This window comes from Branchiostoma floridae, chromosome 1 (assembly GCF_000003815.2).
Source record: "Branchiostoma floridae strain S238N-H82 chromosome 1, Bfl_VNyyK, whole genome shotgun sequence".
Lineage (NCBI taxonomy): Eukaryota > Metazoa > Chordata > Leptocardii > Amphioxiformes > Branchiostomatidae > Branchiostoma > Branchiostoma floridae.
In genome coordinates, this window is record NC_049979.1 from 635,768 (window position 1) to 650,134 (window position 14,367).

The window sequence follows — 14,367 nt, forward strand, 5'->3', positions numbered from 1 at the left end:
GCAAAAACACGCTTAACCACTGAGTCTGAGCCGGATCCTATCATCTGGTGTGAGGTTCCTGATCTTACATTTTTGGACTCGTAGAACTAAAAAAATGTTCAATGGTCTCCGTGGGCGCATGTTCCCTCCATCCAGTTTCGAACAGCAGCGTATACGTATGTCATGACACATTTGATTTTTTAAAATCAATATAAATTAAAATTTGTATAATTTGTCTGCTGACGTCACTACAAACACGTCACACGATGCGGCGTCAGGTTGAGACACGGGCTATGACGTCACACGAAGACAAAAATAGCTCCGAAGATATGAAAGGATCCCAATGTGTGGATTTCTCAATGTCACAACCCTATACATCAGATATTAGTGAAGCTCCCCTTCCCTTCTTCCCTTTTTCAATACCTCTTATCTTCGTTCGGGGAAGGCTGACCAGCTTTCATTACTCTCCAAGCGGAGGTTGGTAGGAAAAATCGTGACCTTTTCCTCTCATAATTTGATTTTTTTTCGACCGGCCTGGTGGGAAAATTATGAAAGGAAAAGGACACGATTTTTCCCACCAACCTCTGCTTGGAGAGTACTTCCCATGGCTATGGATATCCTCACCTACAGGTGTGAACACACATACCCAATCCCAAACAGTACCTCTGCTGGTAGCGAATCTCCCTCCCAGAGGTAATAACAGATATTTTATGGTGCGGCAGTCCACATGACGTCATCACCTTTCCTCACCCGAAGATACGGGATTATTCTCGTACAAGGTCAAAGAGGGTGTGAAAGAACCAAAATGAAGAATCTCTTGTTCGGTATACTATATTCTGTGTGTTCAGTCATTTCTCCAACCTTCCTGGCCACTTAGATTCGATAATGTATATATATATAAAGGCAACTTTTTATTTTTGTCAAACGACAGCACCCATTTCTCGTCAGTGCTGATGACGTCATCCCCAACCTTTCCTGACCCGAAGATACGGGATTATTCACGTACACGAGAGGACGTTACCTCGCGGCAACATCGGGATATTCCGTGGCCAGGCTCCATAAATGTCATGTTTCTCTTGAAATAATAATAATGATAATAATAATAATGGTTTATTCAGATATAAAAGTTTTACCACATTGCAGCCAAGGGCTGAATTGCGTGGGAAACTTTACAGTCATTAAAAATCGTCAATAATAATAATCTTTATTGCAAACTCATGCCCGAAGGCTAATTGCAAAAATTCATTTATGAAAGTACAATGATGATAGTGATACAATAACAAAGTGGATATTAAGTGAAATAGGGGTCATAAACGAGTGATGCTTCTAATCTAAATTGAATACTATTGGTATAATTTGATTTCTTTTCTGTATACAGTGGAGGATGAAATTCGCGACATTTTTGGAGACATATGATATGATAATTAAGTAACTTTTTGCTGAAGACCATCAGACTTTTATTGAAATTCACAATAATAAGCAAGATCATATATATGACTTTTTTTTTTGAGGTGGCGGTATTATGACACCTGGCGGAATTATGATAGTCGATGTTACATACAAAGGCTGCCCAAACCACAACCCTCTAGGTGAAGAGAGAAAGGTTAGTCGACCATAGGAGTAACGCCAGTGGATCCATCTTCATCTGCCAGTTCAACTTTATCCGCAAGGTTTGTTTTAGGGATTTAGGGATACCAAATCGACGGAAGGTGGTTTTAAACTATAATGTTTCGAAAATATAGTTTGCATTACAATTTGAAAGCAATGCTTGTCGACTTGACATCCCCAAATATACAAAAATGTACCGTTCTTTTCTTTTTTTCTTCGGTTATTAGGGTGAACTAGCGTTACCACCCGTTGGTTACATGCTGTACTTCAATGGCCGGCTTACTCCTTTGGTATATAATTCAATCTTATTCGACTAATTTCAACTACTCTCCAAGCAGAGGTTAGGCTTCGGCTGTTATTTGACGCTTTTTATGCGTTTTTATCGGGCTTTCTAGATTGTATCGTTTTCTTTATGTCAAATATATAAAGAAAACGGTACAAAATGAAAACGTATGTACGTACGACAAAACAACCGAAGCCTAACCTCTGCTTGGAGAGTACATTTGAGCTGTTTTCCCAGCAAGCTATGACGTCTGGTAGAGACAACAAGACAGGGGCTCGAGCATGATGACGTCTAGTGGATACTGTATGACAGGGGCTCGAGGATGATGGATCTCCTCGCAAATCCCGCTCTGAGTACCGGCTTCCTCCGCCTGAGCCGCCGTGATGATGTTGCCATGGCGACCAAACAAACCGCGCTGGCACTCCATTACTGCAGCCATCAAGTGGGCTCGTGTTTGATTTCAAACGCGGTCGCCTGGTGAGGGACAAAAGACGAGAGAAAGGGGAATAGAAACAATATCGGCGCGTTAATGTGTGCTTGTATTGACTTGTGTACATTGCCAGACCACAGGCAAGCGCTGCTGAATGGACCCTGCACGGGTAACGTTGTAACGTAGATTGTGCCAGCGTTATAACTTGATAAATAGACAAATGTTAGACGCCTTTTCTATCCATATGATTAACAGTATTCACCCGGACGGGAGACGTGGCGCACCCCCGTCTTGTATCAGCCAAAGAAAGGATATATCACCCTGAAAGGGGCGGTATAACCCCCACGGTACGGTAAAACTAGCCTCCTTCACCGGCGTCTCTAGGGCCTTGGCGAAAGTTTTTTTTTTTTTTTGTCGATTCGCGATTTTCATCCGGGAATACAGCGGGAAAGGAAAATATGCCGGGAAAGGAAAAATGCCGGGAGAGGAATATATACCGGGGGGAGTGTACCGGGGGGAGTGTACCGGGGGGAGTGTACCGGGGGGAGTGTACCGGGGGGAGTGTACCGGGGGGAGTATACCGTGGGGAGTGTACCGGCCCTAGAGACGCCGTGAAGAAGGCTATGGTAGAACCCCGAAACCCCGTACGTCGACCAACTAACTAACTAACTAACTCTTCCATATGGACCGTGGTGGATGTAGGGATCTGCTGTATTCCATACAATTTTCCTCACACTACAGCACAGTGCCTATATAAGCGATCACTACAGCACAGTACATATACAAGCGACCACTACAGTACAGTACCGGTACAAGCGACCACTACAGTACAGTACCGGTACAAGCGACCACTACAGTACAGTACCTATACAAGCGATCACTACAGTACAGTACCTATACAAGCGACCACTACAGTACAGTACCTAGACTCCTATACAAACGATCACTACAGTACAGTACCTATACAAGCGATCACTACAGTACAGTACCTATACAGGCGACCACTACAGTACAGTACCTATACAAGCGACCACTACAGTACAGTACCTATACTCCTATACAAACGATCACTACAGTACAGTACCTATACAAGCGATCACTACAGTACAGTACCTATACAAGCGACCACTACAGTACAGTACCTATACTCCTATACAAACGATCACTACAGTACAGTACCTATACAAGCGACCACTACAGCACAGTACCTATACAAGCGATCACTACAGTACAGTACCTATACAATCGACCACTACAGCACAGTACCTATACAAGCGACCACTACAGCACAGTACCTATACAAGCGACCACTACAGCACAGTACCTATACAAGCGACCACTACAGTACAGTACCTATACAAGCGACCACTACAGTACAGTACCTATACAAGCGACCACTACAGTACAGTACCTATACAAGCGACCACTACAGTACAGTACCTATATAAGCGACCACTACAGTACAGTACCTATATAAGCGACCACTACAGTACAGTACCTGTACAAGCGACCACTACAGCACAGTGCCGGTACAATCGACCACCTCTACATAAAAGACCCCCAGTCCACTTCGTAGTCTTGGTAGATAATTTTTCCCCTTTGACACAATCATTAACAATGCTGTCTACAGGGACCACCTGTTCATAAATATACTAGATTATATTCATATTACAAAAGATTAGTTAAAGAAGTTCCAACAAATAGCCTACAATTTGAAGCCTTCCTTGTACAACAGGACTTGCACAGACGTAAGCTACCATGCTGGCTATCCAATGTTAGTAAAATCCTGGAGGAGTCAGGGTTTGCGTACCTATTGCTTAACAGTGATCACAACACATCGTTGGCTCAGGCTGAAATAAAACAAAGACTGGAAGACACCTTTCTTCAAAACTTTTACTCAGAAATTAACTCCCCTGGTATTAAAGAAAACCAAGGGAATAAATTAAGAACCTACAGAAAATTCAAGTATACATATGAAAGAGAAAAATACCTCGATATAACAAATTTTAGCTATCGCCGAGCCATGACTAAACTAAGGATCAGCGATCATCCTCTACAAATTGAAGCCGGTAGATACACCCGAACTCCTCCAAATGATAGATTATGTATGTTTTGTGATAAGAACTATAGGTATATAGAAGATGAAGCGCACTTTCTTCTAGAATGCTCACTGTATAAAGATATACGCAATACCTTTGTTTGTACTACGCTTGCAAAACAGAAATATGCACAACTAACAAAAGAAGACTTTTTCAAATATCTAATGTCATCAGTTAACTATGATTTGATAGAAGAACTCTGTAAGTTCGTCTTCACATGTTTTAAGAAGAGGGAGGAAGCATGTAGAAATATAGTCGTAAGTAGAACATAGAATAGCTTACTTATCAGACTCTTTGTATGCGACTTACTGCATTTAGCCCTAGGAGGGCATGAATATGCAATAAACTTCATTGTCATTGTCATTGTCATAAAGACCGGTTTATCGTTCTCGATCATAGGTGGTCTTATTGGGCAGTTTTTAATTTACATGTATTGTGAGATCGTGTGACGCAACCGGCATCGCGTTGGGCTCCGGCCCAAGAACTCCTGAGTTCGAATCCGGCTGCCGTGTCACCGATCTTGTGACCTTGGGAAAGGCACTTTACATCTTCCTCACTTTACTCAGGTGTAAAAGAGTACCTAGCTGCGGCTAGTGGTAGTGGCAGGCCATACACGTGTCAGGGGTAGAAGGAATCCCTTGCATCCTTGGTCGGAAGTCCTCCTAGTAGACGAAAACTCCAAACAACAAACCAGTCCTTCTGCTGGGCCGTCTTACACGTTGCACGCAGTTCTTGCCCCTGTGGGACCTAGTGCGCCAGTAGACGAGAGGGTGAAGGAAGTGCACACCCCTCCTTCACCTTAAAAAGTTACGTGCAGGCCGTGCAGGCCAAGCCGTTGTATAAATCAATACTGCTTGAACTGTAAAATGATTACAATATTCTCATGTGTCTAGATCCTCTTGCTTTTTATATTTTATTCAGATCCACATTCAGCAACATATACAAGTATATTATAGCTATTCTTCCTGTGGTCTCTTAACTTAACAGGACAACAACTAGACACACAGGAACACATATATAAACCCTACACTGTACATAAGATCCACACATAATAAAAGGTATGGCTACTTGAGGTCATATGGAAAATATCTATAAGTAGTACTTGAAATTTCAAACTATTCCATGTAACAGATATTCTGTACAGAAACCTTTTCTTTTAAGCGTTACTTCTGGGCTTTGGTAGTCTGGGATATTAATAAAGTTTTAACGTGTTTGATATTCAAATGTCCTTGAGATGCTGAAAGATAGGAAACCTCGACCAAATAGGGACAACAATTTGCCAGAGGAGTAGCCGGGGTTACATGTTGGCAATCAGGGAGTGTATGAAGATGTGTCTTTGATGTCCACCAAAGAGATTCTAATAATAGTCACCAATACGTCACTGGGTACTTACTTTGCCAAATTATTCTCACCCTATTTGGTCAATTTTCGCTCTAATTATTATTTTTGCTATTTGCGGAACCCCATGAATCTGCTAAAGATTAGGAGCCTCTCACCGTTTTTCAGTAGCCGGAAATCCCACCTTTGGGAGCTAATATTGGCCGGGATGTTGGGATGGGCACTAATTTGTCTTACTTTATTGCTGCTGAAACGCCCGGCGGGCAAAATAACCGCTAATATCAAAGGATACTGTAAATGCAGAAATGTTCGCGGTGGTTTCATGTTCGCGGTTTTAGCGGTGGCCACTTTACCGCGAACTTAAAACCACCGCGGACCCTCCATTCTTTTTACCGCTACCACGAAAAAATCCCCGCGAACTTAAATGCATTTACAGTATTCAGCCTAGCTATGGGGTTACTGACCTATGGTACTATGAATACTCCAGAGAAAGGCAATCTTTGAGAGACTGGACTAGAAGTAGCCTGAAAATCCACCATATTATGGCTCTAGTTCGATCCCCTAATCTTTAATATCGAAGAAAATGACTTTTCCGACTTTGATTTTTCAGTAAATTCGCAGCCGGCTTTCGCGGACGATTTTAAAGACTAGGAGTAGGAGGCAGCCTCGTTGATAAACTCAAAGCCTTTTTTCACAACTACCATGGTCTGTTAAGTTTGGTTATTGAAGTTTATTCAAAACGAAAATGTGCATTGCAGCCAGATTGGCTGAATTACGCAACCAATTCACAAAAACATATAAAAGACGGCAATTGTCCGCTAACATCTGTTGTTCATACACACATAACGTTACACGTTAAAAATTACATATTCAGAAGTCGGCATAGACAATAAAGAAGAAAGCAGACCTGGTCCGGGCAACACGCCCGTCATGATTATGACCATGATAGAAGATGGGAGGCCATGGTTGGTTATGTGTTCGTTTGTTTGAAACTTTATTTATTCAGGAGAAGCTCAAATTGGCCAGCAGACCGCTTTTCATTGAGGTCAGAGTGAGGGAGGTATGGGTCAGATGAAATGTAACAGAGATACAGATTACATAAATCTATCAACCTATATCACTACACATACATAGTACAAGATATATTGTGGGGCGAAAAGTTCAGCATTCATAGTGCGTATCCGTTTGTTTTGGGCATTACTTTTACTTCAAGAGTCTCTTATAAAGCAGGTCAGCTTTAGAGCCGTACGTGTGTCAGGGGTTTTAGCCACAGGTCATTCACACCCCCGTTAAACTCCAGCTCCGGCCCGCACGGTCCAGCTCTTGCCCGCACGGTCCAGCTCCGGCCCGCACTGGTTCCAGCTCCGGCCCGCACGTCCCATCTCCGGCCCACACGGTCCAGCTCCGGCCCGCACGGTCCAGCTCCGGCCCGCACAGTCCCTTTTTCACTAAGAAATTGGCCAAAAAAGTTTAAAAGTTGCCCATTTTAAGAAAATTCCGGGACGACATGCAAAACTTTTTAGCGCATTCGTTGGCTAATATGTTCGCCCATCCTCTGACCGAATTTGACGGCCCAAGACCCGCTGGTTTTTGAGATTACCCCATACCTCCCGTCGCGATACCATAAGTCAGGCACGCCTAGGCATAGAACGCCATGGCCAATGAAAGTTTCCTTACGCACAAAAGGAAAGCACGATCTTTAATAAATGCATAGATAACATGGGTAACATGACTGTCCATTTTCACAATTTTAGACCGTGGTCCATGACCCGGTTCCTCTTGCGACACTCATCACGATCATGCCCCTGACTGACTTCTATATGGCTAACAAAATGCCTATGATAGAGACTACTTACTACGTACATGGTTAATAAACTGCCCATGATGACTATTCACTTGTATGTGGATAACAAAATGCATAACTATCAGGATGATGCGTATCACCTTATATCTATAGATGCTTATAAATTAACATGTCTGATATACATGTATACAATGGAAACAGTTGTTGTACTTTTATGGTGAGCATATTAGCAACAAATGAGATGAATTTGTCATGCCCAAAAGTTTGTGTATCCTGAAGAAAGTTGTGTAACAGAAGGTTTTTAGTTTTGGTTATGCCAATTGCTGTTCAACAGATTGTTGTTAAACATATTGAAATAATATGGGACTAGATAAATGCTTCTCATGTAATCAAGCCTATCATGTATATACAGCAAATTAATGAAAGTGTTAGCAGGGACAAAATCATGTACATGTATTTTCGATGCACATTGCTACTGCAGTTGTAAACAAAATCATTATAGTTTATTTTTTATTTGCAAGTTCTTGCCCGAGGGCTAATTGCAACATGAAGCATACAGAAGATATAGTAAACATACATAAAATAAAGTAATTTAATGTTTTGACATTTTGAATCCGAACATGATGTGTTGCAATTGTTCAAATAGACAAATTACAGGAAAACAGCAAGTAATTTTACAGAATAAAGAGAGTGACTGATATTACTCAAAACGCATTGCAAAGGAAGTGAGGTGAACAATGTCTTGTTTTCAAATGTCTTCTGTACTGGTGCTGGTCTTTGTATCCCCCCCGACCACTACCCCCCACCCCCACATTCCACATGACACAATCGTGTGTGCGGACATGAACCGGGTCATGGACCACCGTTTGAAGTTATGAAAATGAACAGTCATGTTATCCATGTTAGCTGTATTTATTAAAGATCGTGAGTTCCTCCTGTGCGTAAAGCGGAAACTTTCATTGGCCATGGTGTTCTATGCCTAGGCGTGCCTGACTTATGGTATCGCGACGGGAGGTATGGGGTAATCTCAAAAACCAACGGGTCTTGGGCCGTCATATTCAGTCAGAGGATGGGCGAACATGTTAGCCAACGAATGCGCTAAAAAGGTTTGCATGTCATCCCGGAATTTTCTTAAAATGGGCAACTTTTAAACTTTTTTGGCCAATTTCTTAGTGAAAAAGGGACTGTGCGGGCCGGAGCTGGACCGTGCGGGCCGGAGCTGGAACGTGTGGGCCGGAGCTGGGACGTGCGGGCCGGAGCTGGAATCAGTGCGGGCCGGAGCTGGACCGTGCGGGCAAGAGCTGGACCGTGCGGGCCGGAGCTGGAGTTTAACGGGGGTGATTCATGGTCTGGCACTGACGGATGAGCAAACATTACTTGTGTGAAGGGTACTTCCTGCCTTGCCACACACACCTGTTGCTCACCCTCTCCATTCGAAAGTCTTCTTCTGTAGCTGTGTGCATGGCACAAATATAAGCCACCTCCATAGTGTCAGGATTAGGGCTGGGTATCGGTACAGTGTACCAGTACAAAACCGGTTTTTCTTATTGGACCGGTCCAGAAAAACCGGACCTGAAAAAATTAGTTGGACCGGATGTTGGACCGATTAGAAAATTAACAGATTGTTTTATCAGGTATTCACACGTTTTGGCGCTTGCAGGTAGAAGAAAATAACAAGAGTGAAGTAGAGTAGAGTTTATAGTAATTTCTACCAAGTCTTACTGCCAATCGTACAGGTGCAGTTAGCGTTGTAGAATTCTAAAACGCCAGTGTAAATCTAATACTCCACCAAACAGATCTCTTTGTAGTGAAATGGACCGTTGGTATGAGTCATACTGCATCAGGTCCAGGTTCAGGTCCGGACCTGGACCTGATCCTTTGGACCTGAATTTTCTGTACCGGTACCCAGCCCTAGTCAGGATACAACGAGACGGACATGCGGCTTGATGACAAACGCAAATCTTTGCTCGGAGCTCTCCTGTAGCTGTTGGCGTTTCCATGTACACTCTGAAGTGTCATCTGAAGAAATACAACATTCTTGGGTCATGAAATGGCATCTTAAATCTGTGATTAAGAACTGGAAGGAGACAATTGGCGCCGGCCAAATTCACCACTCAAGCTCGGCATCGTCCAGAGGAGAAAAAGTACATTCAAACAGAATCTGATGCTTTCATTTAAGTAGGCAAATATATCCACGAATGCTTACACCTTAGAGCCAATAGTTTAAATGACACGCTAGACCCAATATGTTGACTTATTCATACCTATAGATACCCATATATGTCTGTTTAGTTGTACTGTAAGTGGTTGTTATACATGTAGACCTTACGAAAGTCGCTGTACTTTTGTTGTGTTAATAAAGATTTCCTGTTAACTGACAAAGTTTGTATGGCAGCACGGTGCCCACAGTCTTCTCTTACTTCACAGTCACTACCAGACACTTTGGGCTGCAGGTAAAACCGTGCAAGTTGGCTGAGAAGAATTCAACCTGTATGATGACCACCTTCTGTTTTTACAGTGACCCAAGAAATCTGGTGAAGACTCAAGAACATAAAGACAAATGATGTCCTATTTTATTTCATGTCAAGATGACGGGAGAATTCCTAATATTTTATCTATTTATCTATTCGTAAATGTGACAAATACAGTTCACAGACTCACAGGAAGCGTTGCTGATAATGGAGTCTACGAGGGGCGTGCAATAAGTAATGGTCCTGACCCACTTCCAGTTGTCTGATCTAAATGAAATTTTGTATGTGTAATAATTCATATCTCTATGGGTTATGTTGCAAAAGACAGCTCTGAACTAATTGTGGTTTCTGATTTACTGGTGTTTGAACTTAGTCAGGTGCGAAATGGACCAGGTGTGAAATGGAACCAGTTGAGTGTCGCGCAGTGATCCGGTTTTTGTATTTGAAAGGACGCACACCAAAGAAGACTTTTGATGAAATAAATGAAACTTATGGTGATGATGCCCCATCATATGACCTTGTAAAACGCTGGCATCCTGAATTCAAACGTGGCTGGAAGTCTGTGGAAACAGCTCCCAGACCTGGTCGTCCCTCTTGTGCCATTGATGAGGCATCAGTTGGAGGACCAACCTGGGGTGTCCTACAAAATCGGTGTCCAGAGCTGCATCAAACGATGGGAGAAATGCATAACTCTGGGTGATTCCTATGAAGAGAAAGACTAATAACTGTGCCAAGTTTCATTAATCTCCTGCTATGGGAAATGGGTCAGGACCATTACTAATTGCACGCCCCTCGTACAAGCAGGGACAAATACACAAGAATAGCAAATTATATCTTAATCCTCTGCAATTTAGCAAAAAAAATAACTGTAACAGACTGATTCGACTGTCACGCATTCAATTACACCCTCCCTGACTAATGATACAACGTCACGTATTAGATTAATATCTGTATCCTTATAATTGAAGTGCCGTCTTAGCTCTGCGGAGTCTTTTACAATGTTGATGTCAATAACCTATTAGCGCCATCTTAGCTCTGCGGAGTCTTTTACAATGTTGATGTCAATAACCTATTGGCGCCATCTTAGCTCTGCGGAGTCTTTTACAATGTTGATGTCAATAACCTATTAGCGCCATCTTAGCTCTGCGGAGTCTTTTACAATGTTGATGTCAATAACCTATTAGCGCCATCTTAGCTGTGTGGAGTCTTTTACAATGTTGATGTCAATAACCTATTGGCGCCATCTTAATTCTGTGGAGTCTTTTATAATGTTGATGTCAATGACCTATAAGCGCCATCTTAGTTCTCTGAGTTCTTTTATAATGTTGAGGTCAAAGCCTTATGAATATAGGGCCATCTTATTTCTCTGGGTTCTTTTACAATGTTGATGTCAATAACCTATTAGCGCCATCTTAGCTGTGTGGAGTCTTTTACAATGTTGATGTCAATAACCTATTGGCGCCATCTTAATTCTGTGGAGTCTTTTATAATGTTGATGCCAATGACCTATAAGCGCCATCTTAGTTCTCTGAGTTCTTTTATAATGTTGAGGGCAAAGCCTTATGAATAAAGGGCCATCTTATTTCTCTGGGTTCTTTTACAATGTTGTGGCAATGACTTTATAATCAAGGCATCATCTTAGCTCTGTGCGGAACCTTTTATCTTTCATGGCTTATAATCAGTTTCAGTTTCAGTTTATTTATTTTACCAGCAGTAACACTCAGGTACATAACAACCTGTTTTTCAGGCAATGCTGGGTAAACAAAAATACAATTTAAAACTTTGCAATATCAGAGCATTGCTTTGTGCTATGGGCCGGGTCTTCCACAATCTTATGGTAATGACTTTATAATTGGAGCATCGTCTTAGTCACATGGGATCTTCTACTATGTTGAGGCCATTGACTTATAATATAATTGAAGGGTTACCTTAGTTCTATGGGGTTGTTTACAATGTTGAGGGCAAATACGTAATATAATCGGGTGGGTCATCTAAGCTCTATGGTGTCTTTTAGAGTCCATTCCAAGACACCATGAGGGTTTTTAGGCGATATTTATAATTAGTCTGAATCATTTTGAATAAAAGAATATCTGAGCCACCATGATTAAATTATTTTCAAAAAATTGACTAAGAAAATACTCATTTATTTGAATTTCTTCGATATTAGAAATATTTTGAAAGTAACTGTACAAAAATATCTTTATTTAGAATAATTGTGAAACCTCTGAGTGATTATTTCACATTTACAAATACTTACAAATATTTGTAAACTTTGCCAAATGGTAAAATTAGTTTATTGCCCCCATAAAAGTAAGCCTTATTGTTGCATCTGTATATTTTTAGATTTCACTGCTGGGCACTGGTGGATCCTTTGTGGTGGGCCATTGTTGCATGGCACCCAACCATACTTTGCAAGGATGTGTGAATTGCTATCTTCCCAGCCCACTGAACCATTTACAAAAAATGGTAGAAAATGGTAAATACTGGTAGAATGCTGTTATCATTATTTAGAAACCATTAGAAGTATCCAATTCGACACCATGAATATTTCCAAAGTTTTACAGGACCAGGGAAATATTTATAAAGTTGAAACAGTGTTAAAAATATTTCTGAAGTATCAAATGTCCTAGACATATAATTACAAAACTTTAAAATCAATTCTAAACAATGGCAACAAACGTCCGCATGGTGTCTTGGAATGTCTAGGTTAATGATTTATAACGACGTTAATTGAAGAGTGATCAAATGGCTTATAATTGAAGGGTCATTTTAGCTCTATCAAAGCTGGTTTCAACCTTTGTTTATTCATGAAAGCTCAAATCGGCTCACAGTACCTAGATTCACCTTTAAGTTAGCTCTGTGAATCTTCACGTCTTGAGGGCAATGACTTCACTCTATGGGGTCTTCTACAATGTTGCAGGCAATGAAATGACTTAGCTCTCTGACTCATAACTGAAAAGTCACCTTAGTTCAATTGAAGCGTCATCTTAGTTTTATGGGGTCTTTCAGAACGTTGAGGACAACGACTCTTCCTCTCAGTCACATGCTTTGAAGTGTTGTAGGTTCATGTGATCAAGAGTGGCCAGAAAGAGTTATCATATTCATCGAAATGTCCTCAAAAGGTGGTGCTCAGAGCCAAGAGCTATGAGTAGTTGACATCACTCCACACTTCATCCCAGACTGTTCCAGTGGGTTCTACTTGTCACACCTACTCATACTGTAAATTCGTTTCCGTTCAATGGGAGTTGATTTCGATGTGGTGAGAAAAGGGAGGCTTTGAAGTGTTTGAAGCTTGCAGAACGAGAAACTGATGGATGGTGGTTTCTGATTAGAATATTTTCGAAATTTTGCAGTTTGAAACCACTATCCATTGACTTGATATCCCTATAAATAAAGAGAATCTTTTTACACAACCATTGTTTTATTCAGTGACGTACCAATCTGATGAAACTATTCACTTGATATCCCTAAATACCCCGTTTTCAAAAACAACAGACATAGGTTACCTTGTGGAAAAAGTCGAACTAACCCTATATGATGAAGAAGACGTAACGTTGATGTTTGCGGAAAGTCTTCAGTCCCCTTTGCTCTATGACAAGACATCAGCATCTTGCTGTCTTGTTACAATTCAAATAAGGTTAAAATTAAAGTTAAAGTTAAAGACAGACGTCATGTTGTTGAAGTCTGTGACAATTGTTCAGTCACTTGCTCCATCTTGACATCAACTGGCTCCTGGGCTGTAGCTGGCTCCTGGGCTGTTCCAGCTCCGGCTTTCTTCTCCCATTTCTGTTGCCGTGCGGCCTTGGTCTTCTCTGGCTTGCTCTGCAGCAAAGAGAGAGAGATGAACAGATACAATATGTCAGCTGAAAGACACCAGTATCAACATAGTGTAGAGATAGACCAGTCACAACAACCATCCTTCAAGAACAGAGCTCAATTCGCATAGTTCCAGTTTAGGACTTTTATTCAGCTTGCAGCCCCAAGAGAAAGATGGACAGACACGATATGTCAGCTAAGAGACATGGATACCGGTATCAACATAGTGTAGGGATAGACCAGTCTTCAGGTCTGTTAAGACAACTGTTAGCCCTTCCCTCTATGTTACTTAGTATAGTCCAACATGAATATGCTGTGCTCTCTGAGAACTGATGCCTGAAGTAATGAGACCTCATTTTCCACTGGACTCTGAAGTTGAGCACAACGTCGATGTACACAGTACTAATAACCCTACACAGGTATAGATTGGTTAGTAGCATCAAGGTCTCTGCCAGATTCCATACTAAGTACAGTCAAACCTGCCCGAGCGACCACCTCTTCTCAGCGACCACCTGCCATTTCGACCGCTTTTTCTCGGT

General features: G+C 41.6%; 1 protein-coding gene across 1 annotated transcript in view; it reads right to left on the reverse strand.

The window, feature by feature from the left end:
• Positions 1 to 13,414: 13,414 nt before the first annotated feature.
• LOC118414372 (D-aminoacyl-tRNA deacylase-like) overlaps positions 13,415 to 14,367 on the reverse strand; it is a 28,057-nt gene continuing 27,104 nt past the window's right edge. Inside the window, exon 6 of the mRNA XM_035818397.1 lies at positions 13,415 to 13,834. Coding sequence (XP_035674290.1) covers positions 13,682 to 13,834 — 153 coding nt within the window. The 3' untranslated portion in view covers positions 13,415 to 13,681. The remainder of the gene's footprint in view (positions 13,835 to 14,367) is intronic.